Source organism: Diadema antillarum, unplaced genomic scaffold, assembly GCF_040938485.1.
Source record: "Diadema antillarum isolate AM-2024a unplaced genomic scaffold, OU_Dant_1.0 scf00000133, whole genome shotgun sequence".
NCBI lineage: Eukaryota > Metazoa > Echinodermata > Echinoidea > Diadematoida > Diadematidae > Diadema > Diadema antillarum.
Window position 1 is genome coordinate 207,258 of NW_027271022.1, and position 23,253 is coordinate 230,510.

General features: G+C 38.2%; 1 protein-coding gene across 1 annotated transcript in view; it reads right to left on the bottom strand.

Annotated features, from left to right (window-relative positions):
• Positions 1-23,253, bottom strand: part of LOC139720772 (GATOR1 complex protein DEPDC5-like) — a 53,126-nt gene that overhangs the window by 25,794 nt on the left and 4,079 nt on the right. Inside the window, exons 2-16 of the mRNA XM_071632115.1 lie at positions 20,211-20,298; positions 17,850-17,908; positions 16,660-16,829; positions 15,855-16,053; positions 15,026-15,157; positions 14,168-14,347; positions 13,455-13,532; positions 12,385-12,519; positions 11,843-11,904; positions 10,738-10,881; positions 9,727-9,920; positions 7,090-7,186; positions 5,973-6,129; positions 5,181-5,417; positions 4,122-4,499 (exon numbers count right to left, since the gene is read on the bottom strand). Of these exons, the coding sequence (XP_071488216.1) occupies positions 4,122-4,499; positions 5,181-5,417; positions 5,973-6,129; positions 7,090-7,186; positions 9,727-9,920; positions 10,738-10,881; positions 11,843-11,904; positions 12,385-12,519; positions 13,455-13,532; positions 14,168-14,347; positions 15,026-15,157; positions 15,855-16,053; positions 16,660-16,829; positions 17,850-17,908; positions 20,211-20,298 (2,310 nt within the window). The remainder of the gene's footprint in view (positions 1-4,121; positions 4,500-5,180; positions 5,418-5,972; positions 6,130-7,089; positions 7,187-9,726; positions 9,921-10,737; positions 10,882-11,842; positions 11,905-12,384; positions 12,520-13,454; positions 13,533-14,167; positions 14,348-15,025; positions 15,158-15,854; positions 16,054-16,659; positions 16,830-17,849; positions 17,909-20,210; positions 20,299-23,253) is intronic.

Sequence of the window (23,253 nt, forward strand, 5' to 3'; positions counted from 1 at the left end):
TAAAATACATACTACATCTCTCACAGAGATAAACACGCTAATAGTTGGTACCTCTAGGCCGAAATAAAATGCCATACTAGTTCTACAACTACAGCTACAAATAATTAGCAGAATTCTCTAAATGCTAAATGCAGATTCATTCCTGGAACTACTAGTATCTATTCTTGGTCGTTGCACACTGAATATGATTTCTTCTTCTTCTTCTTCAATTATATGTTTTTTTTTGTTTTTTTTAAACTGAGCCAGTATTGGCATTAATATGCACAATTCCATGAAATGGTATTGGTCAAGCTAAACTTTAGACAAAACTGGGAAGATTGGTCAAATTTTCCTTCTTTCCATGTCTCTTCCTGCAAGCAGATATGATAAAAGTCTCCTTTCCTAATGAACATGGACACTCTCATAGTGTATGCATATATTTGAGTTAATGGCATGTTCATGAATTACACCATACTGAGTATACATGTAAAGTGTATGTGTTACTGGGTCATTGCACTTTCTCTGCAGTGACTAATCTTGTCTTCAGCATACATTGTTCTGTTACACTGGAGATGAAAATGTGACCAGAGTCAACTCCAGATGGGAAGAAAAGGGTCACGGAATGCAGTTAGAAATAATCTACATCTCGTTAACTCTTAATGTGCCAGACCCAAAACCCCTAACGTGCCAGACGTTTTCACCTAACGCCAGAAAGTTTGCGAACTGGATTGACAATGTAATTTACAACTGCCATATCTTTGAAACTATTGACTGTTTTGAATTGAGTTCTACACAACAAATATCAAGAAATAATTGGTCTTTCGTATCATGTAGTCAGTTTGCTGTAATATCTATCTGAACCTGAAATATTGCAGAAATAATCGATATTATTAAAAGATTAATATAAATTTTTGTGTAGCATGTAAAGAAAGAGTCAGTCATGATTTTTCTTCAATAGAACGCTCCCTTGACTCTGTGAGAAAGTTTTAGAGCTACATTTCCTCTTTCAAATGATAAAAAATTTGTCTCCTAGAGTTGTATAATTCCAAAGATATTGGCAGTTCAATTTGTCTTTTCAATTTCTTTTTCTGCCTCGGTAACTCATTCCCAAATCTGAGTCCTTTAGTCCCAGATCTTGTATTTGAAACTAAAGTAAATCCCGGGTCCTTCAATAGTGTCTTTTGTCCACTTGAGAAGGAAGCACCTACTTATCCTTCTTTTGTCTATGTGGACTGCGGGCGGGCGTACTCTATTGAAATCGGCAGACCTTTGTTTACAGGTCTACTTTCCTTCAGCTGTACATGTGCATAGACAAGAACAAAAGCGTGTTCTTCCTTCGTATATGCTAGCATGAGGACGATTAGTGAAGTTCACCAAGACAAAAGGATGAAAGACTTGACCGCCGAAGGAAAGCTTGACCCTCTTTGAGGGACAAAATGAAAGCTGCTCCCGCAGGAGAGCACCCAAGCAGAACAATGCGAGTGGAAATGCATAGACAACACACGCATACAGTATATTCAGTAGCATACACACGCGTGGTTTATCAATGAGAATTTTGATCTATACACAGCTCGCAGAGGGTGCGCTCTCTGCGGATTTTCCCGACGCGAAAAAAATACATCTAGCTGAAAAAACACATATTTACTCAAAATTTTCCTATGTAAGTATACTCATATTTTTAGTGGAAATGATGGCTATGCTAATCAGCTACCAGTACATATCAGTGGCAGTTTCTTGGTGTAACATATTATGGTACCACAACAACTTAAATGACCAATGTTTTTCTCGCTCTTCTTAGTCGCCAATCGGCGACCATGGCACGTCAGGACTAAGGTCGCCGTTCGGCGACCATGGCACGTTAAGAGTTAAAGAAGTACCTTCAACTTGATACTTTATTTGCTACTTAAAGGTCAAGTCCAACCGTGTATTGTGTTGTTTGGAAAGAAGATAGAAAAATCTGAGAAGTGAATCAGGGAATGATTGAGAAAAGAATCAAACACATAACAAAAAATTTATGGAAAATTTAAAAGTTTAAAATGTGGGGCAAATTGGCAACTCTGTATTATACATCTGTTGAGCAGCTCCTCATTTGGTCTGCACACAAGATTTTGCAAATGTAAATTATCCTCAAATATTTGGGCACTGGCAGATATCCATTGAGGGTGAGACTCAAAAACATGTTACCCTAACAATAAACTAAGAACAGAATTTGCAGAAAATTTTCTCAGGGAAAAATAAAGACAATTTAGTGACTTTTTGTGCATGAACCGAACAGAAAGCTGCTCAACACCAAGATCTCACACATACAATTGTAGTTGCCAATTTGTGTCACTTTCTAAACTCAAACAATTTATAACCTTTTTAATGTTTCTGATTGCTTTCCCAAATTTTCACTAATCTGTTTCTCTGATTTTTCTGTTTTCAAAGAAAGCAGCATAATAACAGGATGGACTCTTTGATTAAAATGCTGCTAACTCACAGTTGTATTTTCTTTGAACACTCTCCCTATTTCTACAGACTTCATCTGATCACTACAGCTGTCTTTCAGCAAACAACATGCAAACTTTGCTTTCTACCACCTGCTAGTTCTGCAGTAAGCAATGATTACATGACAAATTTCTTTCATTTCATGTGATCGAAAGAGGACAATTTCTTGTGCCTTTGAACATGAGGGCTCCTTCCTCACACAATTATGACCAAAAGACCATGAATTGAATATTGTGATCTGTTTACCTCGCAAAAGTCTCATTCTTTGCTGTAATGGGTCAAGCCACTTTCAGATTTATAAAAAGAAAGAAAAAGAATTGTACAAAAGGGCTACCAACCTAAATTTTCACAGTGATCCATTAAACAATGCATGTTCACTGTGTACACTGTAAAATGTATCTGAGTAAAGAAAAAGGATGGCTCAAAGTGTCTATGCATTGATTACCGTGGGATGAATGCGGTAACTATAGAAGATGCCTACCCAATACCGACGATTTTAGAGAATATGACTGCAATTTCATTAAAATAATGTAATCCAAAGCATCACACATTAAAAAAAAAATCCTAAGGCTTGTCATCACCATTTCACAAAAAACTGTATTGTAGGATACGGATAAAATAAAATGATGGTGTGAAGAGGGAAAATACCTACTGTAGATCCTTTCCACTGCCTGAATGAGTAAATATAATATCTGTGTTGCAGAGAATTTCAAAAATGTTGAATGGTCCAAACTTGCATTGGAAAAAATGCCTATTTTTCTTTTTCCTGGCACCAAATACTGTGTCCGTAACTGAAAATAGATAATCTGCATTCATGTAGGACACAGAGTACCTACTTTAAAGAAATACAAATATGAAAACTTTGCACATCATTGTTCTTAATTAATTAAAGGAGCAAATCTATCCTTTTTTTACACAAGCCTAGAGGAAATGATGGATTTTGCTGTATAAGTAATAGTGCAAATCAAATAAATACCCTTATGTGTGAAAAGCATTGTGTATATACTTTCATTTTGAGCAAGGAAACAGAGCTAGAGCATATGACAATATTTTGCGAGCCTATTCTTTTTTTCTTTATTTTTTGCTTTTAACCCGTTGAGGACGAGTCCTGAGTATACTCAGGCAGGAGTCTGTGGGAAATACGTGTTGTAGCAAAATCAAACCATCCTCAAGGGGCTAAAACATGAGAAAACACACTAATGATAGCAAGTTTGTATTATGGTACTTCACATATATTTGCATGGGCAGCTCATTAGCATATGGTAATCAAACTTCATATATGCAAAAAGAAAGAAAGAAAGAAAGAAAATAAAAGAAGTCATATAATGCAGGAAGTTTATGGACTTCATTTTTTAGACTTTTAAACTTTATAAATAAGATGGAAAATGTATGCAATGGTATCTTTATCACATTGATAAAGTGTGCCAATAAGCAAAAATGCAAAGAAGTAAATAAAATCTGTCGCATATTAAGTAATTAAGCATAATGAATGTTTACAAAAAGACAGAGAATCAATGTGCCAGCTAAAGATGAAACTTTTAATTGGACACCTGTTGCTTCACTGAGATACAACTGTAGGTCTGTGTAGATGAAAAAGCATGACTGGCATAATATAAACTATGTCAAAAACACACACTAACACTCAGATCATTTACCATGTTCTCCCGTGCTGGCACTGCCCGGCCTTTGGAGTACAGTGTCTGTGCTGGGGGAGGACCCTGCACTGACCAGGCTACTACCGCTTGCAGACGGGCGGAGTCGCTGCTCGCCGGAGCCAGGAGGCACGGCACCCCTCTCCAGAGAGTCGCTGAGAGTCCGCGCCCCCGTCCCACCTGCTGATTCTGGGCCGACCACTATGATACCCCCATTGGGATGAAAGGGGCTGGATGGGGAGGAACCCTGGGTGACCGAGTTTCGGTGGGTGCGGTGGTTTGACTGGTGGTATTGGGCTTGGTGGGGTAAGTGGAAGGGGATTGACTGATGATAGGGTGTTTGGTGTCTATGGTGGACCTGTATGGTAGCCCCTGTGGGGCCTGTGAGATGGGTGTGGGTGATACAGTGGAATGATAATTGTGGATTTTTTCATTATTTACATGTACAATGTATATAACAAAAATGAATGCATGATGATTATATTTGTACTATCCGGTGTTCTAAGAAGAACTATATGACATAATGAATAAAAATCTATTTTACATGAAATAATTGATTAGCATGGAGTTAGGTGGGAATAAATTGTTAGCCATATATAATAGTTGTTTCTTCTATCCATATTAATGGATAATATGGAAAAAGTAAGAGGAATGACACAAATAATAAGTGAACATAAAACATTTCTAGACACAATTGACACCAATTACAGCCCTACTGTCCTCAAAAACTTCAATTGGACCATAAAATGGTAAGAAATTTGTAGAAATACAGATGCGCAATGTTTTATAAGTTCACCTCTCTCCCTCCTCTGACTCTTCTCTCTCATCCCTTCATCTAACAACATGCAAAATCTTTAAAAGTAACAATGCTTTAAAATCACTATATTAGTCTGCTACACCTGTTCTATCACTACATGAGTGATCATGCTGACAAGCGTTATTCAATTAATCATCCATTTGCAGCCCCTAAATACTCTTGTCAATGGTCCTACAAAGAAGTGTCTGTTTTTTTTTAACTCAATGAATGGAATTTTAGGGTTCACCAGAGAACCATGGCCTGACCTTGTGGAAAAGTGTGGGTCCAGCGCCTCCTGTTGGACGTCAATTTCACCATCATGTTGGATGTCCCAAAGGGATTGATCAGCGCCCTCGATGGTGGGTTCTGGCCAGTCTGGTTGCCAACGTTGTGGATGGCACCCGTACTGCCTACCACTATGCCCTGTGGCGACATGGAGATCTGGTTCTCGTAGAGGGAGTCCTTACTTTTGGCCCCTTCAAAGCTCTGACTGTAGAGATTTGCTGCAGGAAGGCAAACAATGAACTTGTCTCAAGGGCTGCATGCAACTACACACTGACTGGACTTGTTATTCTTATTGTGAGCTTTACTCTGTAAATCCAATGTGTCTCCATGAAGAGAATGTTAGAACTTTATGACAAGTGAAAATTTTCCTGTTAACCCGTTTAGGACAGTTTGATTTTGCTACAACACGCATTTCCCATAGACACCTGCCCGAGTATACTCGGGACTCGTCTTCAACGGGTTAATGATTGTTGGCAAAGTTTGAAGGTTAAGTTTCAAATTTCACTTCTTATAGTTTTGTACTGTAACTGCCTAAATAACAGTAATATCACACTTCATTACCCACGCAGAGAGACAAAAAAGTCAGCCAAAAAAACAAATTACAGTAACGTTTGAGGAAAATCAGTCAAAAACAGACATTCCTACTCTACTCTCTCTATGACAATCAAAGCTTAACCTCAAGAAACTACATGACAGATTGTATGTTCAAGCTAAACTTACGGATACTACTGTTACAGTTGTCTGAACATTGGTCTGGAAACAGATTGTACTACCTTCTCTTTGCAGTCTGGTGAATGGGCTTCCCTTTGAGCCCCTCCCAGGAATAGCTATGGCCGCACCCCCATCATCAGAATGGAAGCTTCCCTGTCGAGCTCCTGGTGAGCTTTGTTTCTTGCTTGACTCCTTCAGGCCACCTCTCAGCTTCTGGTTCTTTTGGGGCACAGCATTAAAAAATGAAGGGAACTCTAAATACCATTTTTTAAGCAGTCTCATGTTGAAGATCACAACTAAAAAAGTAAAAATAGTAAAAATAAAAGTTAACCCATTCCTTCCACAATTCCCTAAATACCTTCAATGTCCCCACACGAGATTCTTTTTGCACGTTGACAGAGAACGGACAGGTTAGTAATCCACATGTGCGAAAGCAGTCAAGCAGTGCATGCATCCCCTCCCCACGGTCAACTACATGTGCCCTTGAACAATAGAAATATCGATCGGGTGCGATGTATGAATAGAGAGTGCGCTGATGGGATCACAGACTCATTTGTTCTACACAAATCAGGCACCAAATGCGATGACTGGGGTCAGCGAACACAGATATCTACTGTGATCAGCTTGAATTGCTGATGTACATGTTCGTACGAGTTTTGTAGCAGAGCAAGGGCAAACTAAATCAGAATAAAGGTGAAAAATACTGTGATATACGAATTCTTCCTATAGAAAGAGAACAAGTGCTGATAGAATACACTCTAACCTTTTTATCGAACCCATTTTGGGGGAATGTATAACACAAAGAAACATGAATTTCGGCCACGAAAGCAGGCATTCTTGTCTTCATCTTGGGAACCTGGTATACCAGGTTCCCGTATATCAGTTGCTCCCACGGGAACCTATATACCAATATCAGGTTCCCATAAGGAACGGGTTAAATAGGCCGAGTAACATGCGCCCTAAAGTATTACAATCAGTCTACAGATACTGAATGGAAACGGAGATTGCTCTCTCCCAGTTTTACTGATTACATCCTCATCATTACTCTGATGATGTTGTAAAGAGCATTCCAACTTGTCATGCCTCCAATCTCTTGAAAGACCCTGCACTTCTAAAAGTACAGATTCTGGTGATACAACAAGAAATATTTTCAGGTAGATACCACCATTATCTTCATACCTGTGATTCCTCGGTTTTCTTGCCGGCAGCCTGGCCACAGGACGCAGGCAATCTAGAACCTCGCCCAGCTGATGATGGGCGCATGGATGCTGGAGTTCTGTGTTGAAAAGGAAATGAAGAGTTTGTTTGCAGAAACCGATAAGTCCATATTTGTCAAATGGAGATACTTGCGATTAAAGGTCAAGAAAAATAAAGAGAATAATAAGAAAATTTTTGCTTCTTTTGACCATAACTTCAAAAATATACCTTTATATGTAGTGACCAATATATCATTTGAAAGGTATTATTTTGTACTTTATGACAGAGACCGTACTTCAAAATCTTCAAAAATGGACTGATCGGTTTTTGCAAACAAACTCTTCAAATACTCTGCACTGAGAACACAATGACATTCTCAAAATGGCAATACACAGTGACTTGCAAATGTCCTGACACCAGCTTAGAGGGACTACATGTAAAACATAAACTCAGAGACTCCAACTCTCCCGTTTTCGACGGGAGATCTCCCGCCGAAAAACCCATTTTTGCAAAATCTCCCGTTCTCCCGTTTGAGATTTAATTTCTCCCGCCCTGGCTTTTTGTCTCCCGTTGGAAAGGATTTCTTGCATATTTCTATCGTATGTTGAAAAAATAAGCCTTAGATAGCTCCAGAGAGCATCTAGAACCCTGGGAATTTCGCGCTTCGCACACATCAACTTTGAGTCTCCCGTTTGCTCGGGGTTTCAGGCGGGAGAATCTCCAGATCAGAAGGTGCTTGGGGTTGGAGTCTCTGTAAACTTCACTGTTTCCACTAGGAAAAAAAAAAGGTGCTGTACTTTTCCTTAGGTGTATAGAACTCAATATCTCATGTACATGTACTAAACGTGCACATAGAGTTCTGAGAGCCACATGCATTACATTTTGGTCCCTATATACAGTATGTATCAGACATGATAAAGTCATCATAAGTATCTTTTTGGCAGCAATATAGCATCATGTGACTGTAATGAAGAATGTTATTTAACTAAGCACAGGTGTAAGTTAACAGAATTGACTTAAAAAACAAATATTTCAGACTCCAACTTTATCATCTCTACCCCAAGCTCACACCAAAGATAAGTCGGTATTTGAACAAAATCATGAAAATGTCAATTGGAGTGTTTTCTGATCACCGTGCACTATACAAAATCTACAAAAATCCCTACCACTGGACTGGTTTACAGCCCATCACATGGCACCTGCTAAAGAGGATCACTGCACATTTTTTAATCTATGGCATGCAAATTCTGTCGCACGGTTTTGGAGAGCTTGTGATGACCTCACCAACCAGGCACATCACTTCTTTTGGCTCTTCATCAAACTCACACTTTCACACCATTGTTGCTGTTGAATATAAGGTTGGTAGGACCAAACCCAGTTGACCTCATTTTTGACCCCCCCCCCCCCTCAAAAAAAAAAGAAGAAGAAGAAATAATACGAAATAGAACTGCTTTTATTTGTGCAACAGAACAAGAGTTTGGAATTCGGTTAAGATTAAAATGCTCTATTCAACTCTGCTCTCGTGATCTGCCTTGTTGAACAAAGGCTCTCATACTTCAACTCATGCAAAACATTGTACCATCGCAGGCATGACCACTTAAAAATTTGTTGGCATCTGTAATTTTAATAGACTTCAGCACTGACTTATCTCTACTGCCCTTACCACCTTTTATTCCAATTCATTGATTTTTGCAGGGGGGTGAGGTGGGGAGGGGAGAGGCGAAGATGAGGACATAATGAGGACTGCTATGCAAGATGCTACACATAACACTAGGTGTTATAAAAAACATATCCCACTTTTGATCCATAATAGTTCAAAAACTGTATATCAGATGACACTGATATTGATATACGAGGCAATAGCTAAATAGGGTACAATTTTGTTAGAGGTAATTTAAAATGATAGCTTAAATCAGTTTCATTAAATTCAAGATTTAATCTTAAATTAGGTTTCAGATTTTGCTCTATTCTCAACCCTCTGTACAAAATTTTGATTTTGCGCAGGAGTCAACTGGTGTGTATGGGAGTGTGTGGTTAACACCCTGACAATGGTCCTGAACAATGGCCAGGATTGGAATGATCTATAATAAGAAATTCCACTATCACATATAGTCTTTATTCGTCCTGAAATGTAGTGTATGCAAGCACATGAAAACATGTGCTTATTTTTTCATGTGCATGCATTTTACCCTTACCATGAATTCAGACTAGCAGTGCCCAGGGCAATCCATCATGAATTATTAATAGAGCATTTATGTGCCTTGGAGCAAGAGTCCAGAAGCCTAGTCAGCAAAGCTTTTAAAAGGTGGTGTTCTTGGTATTCATGTTTATTGTTCAGGGTCATTGCAAGCACACACTCACACACTCATCATTGGTTCTTGTGTAAAGTTCAATTTTGTACAGAGGCTTCAAATTTGACCAAAATCTGGAACTTAACTTTAAAATTAATCAATGATTTAATGAAACTGATTCATGCTCTCATGTTCAAATCACCTCCAACTAAATTGTACACTATTCAGCTATTACTCACAACAATGACAGTGTTATCTGATATACAGTTTTCAAACTATTAAGGATCAAAAGAGGGAATTTTTTATTTTTTGGTTAAACACCGAGTACCTCGGGCTTGGTGACTTGCAGCTAGGCATCTTGAAGACTCTTTCATCGTACTCCTCACACTGGTAGTCGGTGTCGTCTGATTTGAGAAGTGAGTGGTCTGACGAGATGTTGCGGAGGAGGGCATGTCTGGCAGAAACTGGGAGATGTCCATTCACAAGACTTGGAAGAGGTTCACTTGCTTTGCTTGGATTCACCTATGTATGAAGGGGAGGTGGTGTTGAAATGAACAAGAGGGCTAAATATGTTTGCTCAAAGATTTCTCACAATACTGGTATATCTATTTGAGTGTAGGAAGCCTACAAGTACCCACTCTGCCAAATTACTCCGAGAGCGTATAACTACACTGTACTACTGTAAAGGTGGAAATTTTCGCGATGTTGAAATTTTCGCCCATTTCGCGCAACCAGAAGCTGGCGCGAAAATAAAAGCACGCAAATATTTTTGCTGCCCGTATGTTCCTGTAGTTGATGTCATGATTCCGCGGAATTAAAAACACGCGAAACTCTTCTTGCCCTGCCGAGCGCGAAAAATTGGTCCCGCGAAAATATCCACTTTTACAGTATGTGTTAATGAGAAATAACTCTACACTTGCTGTGAAAAGTAGCAGAAAATAACTCTACACTTGCTGTGAAAAGTAGCAGAAACAGCATCCTCTCTTCAGGCCACCAGATGGGAAAGTTTTTATCAACACTGATCTAAACTAAGACAAAGTTTATGCAATGACTCCTCGCATTATTTTGCAAATGTTCACATTTGTTCAGATTCTTGTTACGCTTAAATGATAATCTAGAATTCATCTATAATAAACAATTCCAGACAAAAAGTTCACACTGCTGTCAAGGAGCCATGGTAAAAACCGAATACATTTTTTAGCATAAAAGGATATTAAGTAATGAATTAATGCAGGAACTAGCAAACCATTTCTATTATGTTCTTTGGGGAAAAATATGAAGTCCTTATTATTGTGTATTGAGGTGAGATATTTTCATGCCTCTAATTTTGTGTTCTTACCGTTTTCTCTGCAAGTTTGATCCTTGGCTTGAACTTCCCACTCTTCTCATGGCCTTCATCTTTGGTGTAGAAGCTGTAGTTGAGCCAGTGTGGAATGTTGTAGTCCACACCAACAGGGTTGAATTCTTTGGTTTTGTTATGGAACTACAAAATATTGACAACAGCAGAAAAAAAAATGGGAGAAACAGACAAAATCAGTTACATGTGCTACAGTAATTGAAATGTTTCATGTCTCAATAACATGCTATCAATTTTCTGAGTTGCACGATGCATCAAACTTAATCGACACACAATTCTTTGTGTTTACAATTAATGTAATGTAAGGCACTGAACAATTTCTGATGATGACTAAAACCTCCATAACAAACAACAACAACTATGATCTCACAAATGTTATATTGCCTTCTGTTTGTTAAAACTTCAGCAACTACCAGTTTGTGTTAATATTGCTATTCATGGCCTGCATGCATCTTTTGATATAAAGCAAAATAAATTTTGGCCGTAGGTACACTCAAAGTACTTAAAGTCATGCTAAAGCAGCCAAAAATGAAGTCAGTTCTATGTGAAATAAGCCAAGTTTGGAATATACATGGAAGGGCGGAATACTGTGCACTTCTGCAAGGTTCTGAGCATAATTACGATGAACAGTGGTTTGTTTATACAGAGAGTGGTTTGGATGATAGGTTTTGACTGTAATGGAAACACGACAACTGTGTGAAGAATGCCTTCCCAAATGGTTTGCCAATATATCCTCTTTCACAGAAATGAAGTTATCAGTGCCAGTTGACTCATCATCTAGAGTATCATGATGAAGGCAATTTCAACAATTAACTCACTGAGGATGAGGCCCGAGAATACTCGAGGAGGTGTCTATGGGAAATGTGTATTATAGCAAAGTCAGTCCGTCCTCAATGGGTTAAAGCCTGAATGATACATTCTACAGTGAAAATGCCCAAAGGCGCATGTACAAACAAGGAAATCCACACGTTTCTCTCAGCCCACTTCACATGGAGCTGGAAATGTTTGGACAAGTATTATATGGTGCTGAACAAAGGGTAATTAGTGAAGTAATGAAATAATGGTAAAGTGATCGATTAACACATACCTTGAAGAGGGGAACAGCATGGAGGGGCTGTTCAGCTAAGCACACTAGATCGCTGCCAATACCTGTCAGTTTAAGGAAGAACATTACAAACATTCCTCAGTCTGAACAGTAACCACATGGTCCTACAAGCATTCAATAAACTATGCACTTGACATAAAGTACTGGTATACAATGTATATTAAACACATCGATGTGTGCACATTCACACAAAGCTTGCTGTGGCTTTTTGCACCTTAAGCAAGAAATAACGTACAAGCCTTTTGCTGTTTATTCAGAGGATATTACATTATGTATTCAACATAGACATTTTGTCTATGATTTACACATGACCAGAATCTTTTCCTTTATTTTGTAATGGAATCCACTGCATGCTTTGGAAGTCTCTAGATATCATAGCCACTTTATACTGCATGATACTCTGTATGGAATACCAATGTACAAGAAGGGTTCACAGATACTAAAGGCGAGTTTGTGACTGTTTAAAGATCCATCACAGAACAAACAAGGTAAATACACACAGAACAGTTGACTTGCTGACTGACCATAATCAATCATTCTCTGCCTAGTTATCTTGCACATTTCCCGGTCAACCTCAAACACTCCTGCTCCAGGGGTCAATAGCACCACGAGTTGTCCAGTTCGCTCAAAGTTTCTGTCCACAAAATGCTTGTCAAATACTGTAGTTAACAAGTAGAACAAGAAGAAAGGGCAAAAAAAAAGACAACCAATGCCAAAATAAGATAAAGGTAAAAAACAGCTTTTACCAATTTCAAAATTTATATGAAAGATACGTAATGAAGGAGTCTGCTGCAATGACATAGGAAACAGAACAGTTATTTTTTTTTAACTTCTCTTGAAAAACAGATATGATGAAGACAAGATGCAGTGTATGTTTCACACACCACTATCTGACATGACATCAAATACGCTTGCATGCAAATATATTACTGTACATTGAGTACTGAAAGTAAGATAAAAAAATATTCTTACTATGTTCAATTCTCTTGACCATGATATGCAGATACTTTGTGTTTTGTGTGACTTTCTTTTTAATCCTCCCATAAATTCTCCCCTGCCTTATTCACAATATGGAGTGGCATAGCATATTTTCTCTTCCTGCCCCATTTGCTTCCATAAAAACCATTTCTTTTCCACATGTGACAATTGCATGGACTGATGAAGAGAAAGGTTCAGCCTTTATCTTTCATACAGGCATTCAACCCCATTTTCTTCATAGCTACATATTCACACATTAACAGAGACTCTGATAGCATGGCAGGACCAAGCAGCTCATACCTTTTTATTCTCTCTCTCTTTTTCAGCTGAAAACAGTATTAGAATAGTACCTTTAACCTTCAATCCATTCAGGCATCATGGTCTAACTTGCTACAAAGCTTTTCATCAGCATTCAGTAATCCATCCACACTTGATCTACAGTTGTAAGGTGTAGCAAATGCATCTCATAAAACTAGAAGGGCATACATGTAGTGACACAATCGAGATTAGGGGGATTAAAGTAATCTCTATTCATTGCCACACCTCCTAGTCTCAAGATATCTATGCCAATAGACAAAGAGAGTGTATCAAGGCTTTAATAAACACAAGCCCTCACCATTGAGTGTCATGTTGAGTGTTTCAAGGAAGTTCCCTTCAGCTGCTGTTGAATTGTATCCTTGAGGCATAGGTCCATCTAGGAAATAAGGAAAACAAAATCAGCAACAAATACATGCATTGTGATGACTGCACAGATCACTTAGATGAAGAGCAGAAGCATGTCATGCCACACTTCAATGTGGTGGCAAGGCCCATAGATCTGTCACTGATGTGATCATTCATGTTAAAAGAAGGTGATAGATGAATATTCTTTGTCATGAAGTACTAGTCACTTTAAAAAAGATCCTAACAACTTTTTATGGACATGATTATTACAAATGCTTTGAAACATCTGGTTTTACTGTCTTTTACCACTTAAATGGTCTCTACATTCTCAGCCAACCCTCTCTTTTATCCAAATTTGGTATTTTCATTATTATCATGATCACTATTATTACCATGATACTTGTCCTCATTATCATCAACTTTAACATCATCATCATCATCATCATCATCATCATCATCATCATCATCACCATCATCGTCATCATCATTATCATATCTACAGTCATCACCATGACACTTGTCCTCATTGTCATCAACATCTTCATCATCATCATCATCATCACCATCATCATTATCATCATCATTACACTCACTGCCAACAGCTTCAACAAAAATCCACTCTGCTGTACCATACAAGTGTCTGTTGACCTGTTGACCTAAACTGACCTGGATGTTCATGGCACATGACCTCTTGTAGGTAGGTGGTAAAGTTGGCTTTGAGGGTCTGCAGCAGGCCATGCCACTCCTCCCTCCTCTCATGGTGGGCGGTCACGCGGTAGAAGTCCTGGAAGAAGCGGCCGGCATAGTCAATCTTGATGTGCTCCCGGACGGACTCTGGAAACTCAGCTGATGTTGGCAGGTGACAAAATATAAACACAGTGTTTTATATATAGTGGGAAAGCATTGTATCACTACCATTATCACCATCTCTATCATCATCTAATAACCATTGTAAGTGGAATCAAAACGTCATTCATATAATCACAATCATCACTGTTCTCTTCAGCACCGTCACTGTTACCATGGAAATATCTGCTGCCAATCAAACTAGAAAAGCACTTGGAGAGCACAGGCTTCCGCCAAGCCAGCAACTCATTTCCACCCTCACACGCATGCAATTTCCCAAAATAGAAGCATTTTATTTTACGTCACTGCATGGTGCCTTGCCCAAGCAGAGCATGCGCTTTATTGCGCGTATGTAAACCTCCAGTATGCACAGCTTGAACCCAAAGTTCGTTGACCTTATATGCCAGAAGATGAAAAATCCTTCAAAAATCCTGAAAACTTATGAAAAGGAATAGAATTCATTCTATAGGTGTTATATAGGTCTATAATATCAAAACAAATACATGTAAATATCTGCACATCATATGCAGTACTATGAAATAAGAAATATACATATTTTTTTTTTTAATTTATGTGACATGTCTTATGTGACATTTTCCATGTATCAGTGACCTAACAGACCTGTCAATTGAGAAATAGAGAAAATGGATAAATGGATGAATGGTGAACAGAACTTACTAAGGCGGTTTGCTCTGAAGAATGTCCGAGAGAAGAGAACAACAGTGACCTCATTGTTGACTCCCTTGTCTCTCCACTTGTTGAAGAGGTCAGTCAGGAACCCACTGACCGCCTTCTCCCAGTACAGGTCACCTGAAAGATTACATGAACAATGGGATACCACGTATTTACAATGTAACTTCCTCTGCCATTAGAAGAATGCATATTGTATAACTTAAAAAAAAAAAGAAAACACACTACACACCAACAGCAAAACAAAGCTATGCCAAGAGAACTTAATTTAGAAACTCTATTAAACAATTTTGATATAATGGCAAAATCACATACAATTCGTATCTCACAGATGCGTGTGCCACTGGCGAGTGATCTACATGAAGGGTGTATTAAAGCATGGCTTAGACCATGCAGCTTTAATTGCTCCACAATTATCAGAAGAGTGATGATGTTTTGCTACAGATGTAATTGACTAAACTAGATTAAACTCTGTAGTCGTGATGTTTGTGCAAATTTGCATAGAAACTACATGTCTGAAAGTAGAAGACAATTATGTGTTTTTGCATCAGAGAAATGGCAAAGAGATTCCCATAATCCTATATGGACATTGTTGGTCACCGATCTTAAAATGGTTGCTGACAAACAGACAGCGTACCCCACGATACAAACCACAGACCACAAATGTAAATTCAAGAGGAAAGAGGAAAGTCTGGCTATAGGTGATACATCATCTAATTACCCTGCATTGTCTCCCCTGTACTAGCAATGTTCTATGCCAACAGATTCCATGCGCCTTATGACAAAATACAAAAAAGGTGAAATGAGTCATGCTAACCACAGGTGTCAAAGTCCCACATTTCTGAGCTCATCTGGATGAAGAGATACACCATGGCCGTGGCAGAGCGGAACGCCACCCGAGTGTCCTCCGTGATGGCGCCGCACGAGACGCGCTCCCCGCGGGACCACAGCTCCTGGACCTGTGCCCGGATCCCGCTCAGTTCCACCTTCTGCTGGATGTGGATACATGTGTTCACCTGGAGAATATATTTTGTGCCAGGGATGAGGGGAGGCACCACAGCGCAAGTCATTAATCAGGTTTACACGACATAAACACCATTTGTAACATGTTATCTGAAACATTGTTAATTATCATCCTTATCATCATTTCAGATTCTTCAATTATCCGAAATGAATGCAGAATGACTGCAATAGATTTTGACTTCTCGTATTTGCCTGTCATTAGAGTTGTACATTAGCTGGATCAGATTACTTTTTTGTTGCTGATCCTCTGAAGTTATAAGGCATCTATAACAATGTTTTGTATTAAGAAAAGATGAAATGGGATACCATTCAAATTGTTGGAGGAAAACTATCTACAGTAAACATGTACTAATGTACTGTATGGCAATTAATTTCTTGAATTATTGTGCAAATTGGCAGTTTCAAATATGTTTAATAATGTACAATGAATATCAAGACACACTGCTTTAAACTACAAACTATTACTCAGTACATTGGTAGATTCACCTGAAGTGATGACCTGGAAAGGATGCATGAAAGTGTACTCTTTATATACATCGTAGTTCTCACATATATTTAGTAGGCCTGGTTATATGTGCACCGGTAAGGTGCATCCTTACCATGCTGTTCTTGAGTCTCCACATGTCACTCCTACTGATGTACTGGTCCTTGAAGACCAACTCCACCAGGTCAAGGGCTACATCCACTGGCTGAACCTTCTGGACTTTGACTGCTTTGTAGGCACGCAGCTGGAAAAGGGAAGCCACGCCCTGCTCCACGCTAACAATTTCTGCAAAACCAGAAGGTGCACAAATCTCAATATCAGATCTACAGCAGGAATTCTTTAAATTCTTTTAAATGTGTTATCAAACTGACTTTAATAATCAGTCTTAAAGGACACTACACACTATCACAGCATGCTTTCCAGGCTAGTGGAAATACGAAGAAAAGCTACCAAGTCTACTAACTTCTAAATGTGCATTTGCATGTCTTGCTGTTTTTATGATAACATCCCTCATTATAACCTATAGATATTATTCAAAATTGCAAAACAAAACATGCACGTTTCAGCTAAGTAATACAAGAGAATAACTTTACTGGAAGTGGAACAACTACATGAAGTCATTTCAGATGTCTATTAAACAATTGATTTTGATTGATTATGTCACAGATTGATCCTTGACAGGCTCCCAACAGAGTTCTGCCCATCACACTCATAATCAATATCTATCCAGGGAAGTGAGAACCTAGCACACCTCCCTTATCTACACTGTACATGTATAATCAAATCAGAAAAAAAGAGAACGTTGAATCCAAACTCAAACTTGTCAACTGGAATGTAATACTGTGAGCTGAAACACTGTCATCAGGAAGTGTCCACAGGAACAAAGCCAAGAATGAGGTCAGATACGAGTATACAAGGAAACTATTAAAGAGAAAAGGTGCTTTATGAAAGGTCAGGAGGATGACCTCTTGCTCTGACAATTCTGGTTCTTTTTGGCTCCTGTTCTAAGTCTATTTTTGCAGTAGGAAGCCTTTCAGCTCTCCGAATCTCATGTCCATGCACATCCAGGAATATACAGCTGTTGTGTGTCATACAATGTACGCCTTTTTGCACAAACTTTGTCTCTCACTTACATTGTACACTGGTGGACTGCACCACTTTATAGCTTTATAGACAATATTAAGCTCCTGAATAGGATTCAACTGAACCACATTCTGATCTCTAGATAAACCTTCTTTTCTCTCCCCCCCCCCCCTATTTAGACACGATCACAGATGAGTGTACAACTAGGGAAAATGATCATACCTTTACTGCTCTGTTGCATATCATCTTTGAAGGATTTCACTTGAAGCAGCAGGTGACTACTGGAGAGTGATAAGCAAACAAATCAAAGATAACTGTCAGATATCATTTCCATTTCCATCATATAATACACTACAATTGTACATTACTCTACCTACACTATCTTACATTATACTGTATACATTACACTGCAATAAATGCAGTTTACAGCTCTGCAAGCAGTAGTATACATGTAGCATCAACCACTTATCTTGCCATCACTATTAAGCACTAGTTTGTATTTGAAGTTCAAGCTAGACTTTGCACTTGTTTTTTGTTACCACATGGTGGGTCTGCACCAGGACCCTTGATGTTGTTTTTTTCTGCATAAAATGTATACATAAAATCTTTTTGAAATGAAAATCCATGATATTTCACAACTGTGTGTGTGTATGTGTATGTGTGTGCACGTGTGTGTTTTTTTATACACAGTGAACCATGCTTCTTTGTGATTCTGGGGTTCTATGATTGATGGTCATGTCAGGACTTGATCTCAAACACATCAAGCTGAAAGTTATCCTTAAAAGATTATGTTGATTGAGAATGATATAATTTAAAAAAAAGAAAAAGAGATGTAAAGAAAAAATAAAGATAAAATTATAATTTTACATGCCCTCCTGTGACCCTATGTATTGATCAAAAATCACTAGAACTGTCAATATGAATGATTGTGATTTAGATTAAATGTCACTTGGGCCAATCTACATGTAATGTACAATGTACCAGGTTTTATGCAAACAATACAGAAATGAACATATTCCTGTGTCACAGTTTTGTAGGAGATGTGAAAAGTTTGTATAGATGGTCGCTGACTGTACATGGCCCATTCACTAAATTCAAATTTCTGGATTTTCTTTCCCCTTATAGGGTCTTTTGATGCCTACCATTTTGCTATTGTATCTGCACACACTCAATACATTTAGAATACATTTGGAATCCAGTTTAAACTCATGCTAAGTTGGCCTTGGGCAAGCGTTCTGGTTGTCGAGAATAACATGTTACAAGGGTGTATGTCAACTTTTCAAACATGTCAGTCTACCCATCCATACATGTACACATAAACACTATACAGATTGTATGTCAATCATTACGTTATTTGGATGGTCTTGAATAGCACTGGTACATACAAGTGTACACTTTTCTAATATTCTGATATCATATCTGTTGTATCTATCATAATAGTGTGGCCAAAATGTGACATACAGTTGCAAACAATCAAAAAATATAATGGTTAAAATACATACATGTAGTGTATCAAGGTACAATAAATCTGTGCTGAGGCATAGAAATATATTACCGGTACTAGTACAGGCTTGCCCTAACAAGTTATAAAGCCTTTGTGGTCAGCAATTGTGAGCTGGATTCAAAGTGTTGTTGCTCTGTATAATAAAAAGAAAGAAAAAAAAAATGACTCATGGTCAGCTTCAAACTGCAGCTTGACTTTGTCCACTAGTATGGCTGGCATTGTTTGTACAGTACAGGCAGGAACACACTACATATTGTACTTTAGCCGATGTTTTACCTATGATTTGGCTGCCGTACAGTTTTATTCATCTTGCTCCTTGTACAAATATGTTGGCCACTTTTTCCATGTTGTGAGCAAAGAAAGGAAAGTGAAAGTTCATGCAATACAGAGGTATTGTGTATATGATAATATGCTGTATCACAGTTTCCTAACTGTGATTAAAGACAAATAATCCAATGTTAACTACATGTAGTTAAATACGTATGTATTGCCTGTGCTATCTCAAAAATTGTATGGCTCTTACATACCCATACACTTTGTACGAGTGCAACTGAGGACCGTTTCCCATCCAAGATTCCAAGAATAAACTCTGCACATTTTCAACAATTTCACTTTACTGAACTCATGACATGTCTCCTCATGGTTCCAAGTATACAATGTAATTCATTTTCTAAAGCTATTAGCCTGGATGTGTTGTTGTTTTTTTTCTTTTTCTTGTTTAGTTGTCACTGATTTTTTCCCATTCCTGACTTATTGTATAATTTACACATGATGTGCAAGCAATGAATACACTAGCATAAAGCCAAGCTCATTGCAAAACAGATATAACTCTGTGATGTCTTATTTACAAGTACGTGCATTTTACCTATCACATTTTCTTTATAGTGAAAAAAAAAAAGAGTCAATGCACAGGAAGCAACAGGTCAGTCAAATGATTGGCCAAATATATGTAGGTTATGATAAAAAAAGAGAAGTGATTCAACAGACTGCTGCACAGAGAAATAACATGCAGACCATTCTCCAACCATATGTATTGGTAATGACATTTTATTTCAAATACATGTACAGTAGCATCTAACCTGTTATCTTCATCGGGATGGTAGATCTCCAAGATATCGCCAATCTGAACATCAGGAAACTCTTTTGGATTGATGACAAGTTCATCTTCTGCAAGAAAATGACCAATTAAATGTACTCAGTGAAAGGAACACTATAGAGTGGTTAAAACACATTGCGCTGCATAACAATGTAAGTTAGTGCTTACAAATGTGCACAACATTATGCATATGTATACTGTGGGTCAAACATCCAGGCTAATTTGTAGCAATTTTGATCATAAAGTGCATAGCACTTGTACACTTGTACATCCATCCAGCCATGTTAAATTTGACTTCAAGATTAAACCTGAAAAACATGTCACAGTGACCATGCCATTATATCACTACCATCATGCTATGAGTGAGCATCGTTTGGGCTGTTCAAAACATCCCCTCCCCTTTATGTGACTTACACTTGTATCTCTAGGAGCACAGTTACTTCTCATTTATTTTGTACACAAAATGGCTCTATATTATATGACATTATGTATGGAGTAATATACAATGCATGTACACATAAAATTTGTTTCAGCCTGTTGCTGTTTTTTGTTTAATTTTTTCCTGAAACTTGCAAAGCAATTTTAATCTCCCTCTCCCCTCAGAAAGAAAATGGTAAAAAGTGCACCATTGGCATTCATATGTCAATAATCACCCTGGTGTCATAATTTCAGCGTACAATGAACCCATTCGGGGACGTCATTACAGTGTACCTCCACCAAGGAAGTTATGTTTTCGGCAACATTTGTTTGTTTGCTTGTTTGTCTGTTTGCAAAATAACTCAAAAAGTCATGAACGAATCTGAATGAAAAACACAGTAAAAGTTGTTAATGACACAAGGAACAGATGATTCATTTTTGGTAGTGATCGGGGAATTTTTATGAATCTTTATCTTTTGACAAGTAGGGTCAATAAACTTTGGTGCTCAAGCTGCGCATATTTAAGGTTATCTACTTAACCCTAACCAGGCCGAGCTTTTTGGCCTGTTCTGTGGCCTGGGGAGTGTTGATTCAACCCCCCCCCCCCCCCCCCCAGATCTCGACCGTCGATTGTGCAGTCGCCCTGAAAATTTGCACATACATTACTTGTCACGTAATCTACCAAACTATAAAAAAAAAAATTGAAGTTTTCAGTTTATATATTTATATTAATTAATACATGTATGCATGATATCATAAATTTTGCTCCAATTCAGAAAATAAAGCTACATGGCATCCTCATTTTTGGTGGCATTCCTTGTAGCATTCCTGTACTTGAAAAAAAAAAAAACAATCTGGTATCAAAATCAATTTCTCATGTATTCTACTGCTTTTTTTATTTCTTCGGTATTTCTTTGTTTTTCGACCTTTTTTCATTTTTTTCCACAAAATTTATTACAGAACCTATTCTAAGCATAATTATGCTAAAAATTAATTGATTTCAGACATTGAAAGTGAAAATTATATCTTTTTGAATAAGGTGAGAAAACTCTATTTGCATAGACTTTGTCCCACAAAATCATGTTTTTGAGCCATTTTTGGTCTGACAAGCATGTATAAAAGGTCGTGCGACATTGTAATGGTATGTCCGATTTTCACGAAAATTGTGTCATAAGATGTGCGAGACTTGAAAGTAAAATGTCACTGAGTGGCGTGGTCAAAAAAATTCGCAAGGCAGAGTGGTCGCGGAAAATGTAGGGGGGGGGGGGTTTGATTCAATGCTCCCGGCCCTTTTAGGGTTAAGGCACCAGGCAACAGGCTTCTTAATCATTGGGAAATTGGGCAATTTTCATCATGAGTATACAACCTTGTACAGGTGGAAATGAGTTAATACTTGGAGGAGGTCTGGACTCTCTGCTTTTCTACATTGTACAATTGTATCTTTGTTAAGTTGGTGTTGATCTTTTTTTTTTCTTCTGCAGACATCTTTTCTCAAAATGTCTACAGAATCTAGATCTGACTACAGAGGATTTAAAGGCTGCGTTTATTATCAACCAAAGGTATCAATACGTACAACATTAAGATACATTTGTACTGTATACTAGAGATATCAAAAGAATGTAGAAGGAAGAGACACTGGATCTTATTTCCAATCACTATACCACTGTGCATAAAAATGTCTTTGACTCATTCACTAACTTGTAAAGTTGGCCTTTTTTAAAGGAAAGCAGGCACCAAAATAAACTAAAGTAAAAGTACTGTGAAGAAGTTCACTTTTTCAAAAATAGTAAAAATCCATGCTACATGCATGTAAATCTGTTTATGACAATTCTTTTATTTCCCCTCCCCTCCCCCCCCCCCCAAAAAAAAAAATGCTGGTCTACACACGGCTGGATATGATACAGTATCTCCAACTATGACTGGCCATGATGTATGAGTGTGAAGGGTTGAAAGCTGGGGGGGGGGGGGGAGGAGTCTATGCATTACTCCAGGGTTCTGTCCTGGGATTATCTAACAAAGGGAGTATGTGGAGACGTCTATAACGTTACCTACAAAAGTCGCCATACAATGAAGTCGCTACTTGTTCATGCACCTGTCACTGTTTGTCCGTCTCACCCTTTGTATGACTCTTGTTTATGTCGGATGAAAAGTGAAAAATACAATGTACATTATGTATGTCCTTCCGTTTAATGGTGGGTGTGTTTTAAAAAATGAGGGGAAAAAGGGTGGCAGCTCAACAGTAGCAACATGACTGCCCAATGGCGACCCGATGAGAGTACTGGTGAATGGTGAATTGCATGAGTTGTGCGTGCTTGGGACCTGGATTGAGAACCTGAGGGACAGCACGCACAGCCTTGCGTGCAGGTCTGTTGCAGATGTATGCATTAACACACTGCAAGCTGCACACTGGCGCCTCAACTGGTAGAATCAAAGATGATAGAGCGCCTTGCATACTGTCGTCGGGTCGCCAGATGGAAGATACCTAAAACATGGTCTTCCCAAAAAATCTATGAGAGAGAAAGGTGAGAACTATAATTCTCACATGACGAAATAATATAAGGATGAATTATCAGTTTTACCTGCTATTGTTAATGAAAACTTCATGGTAA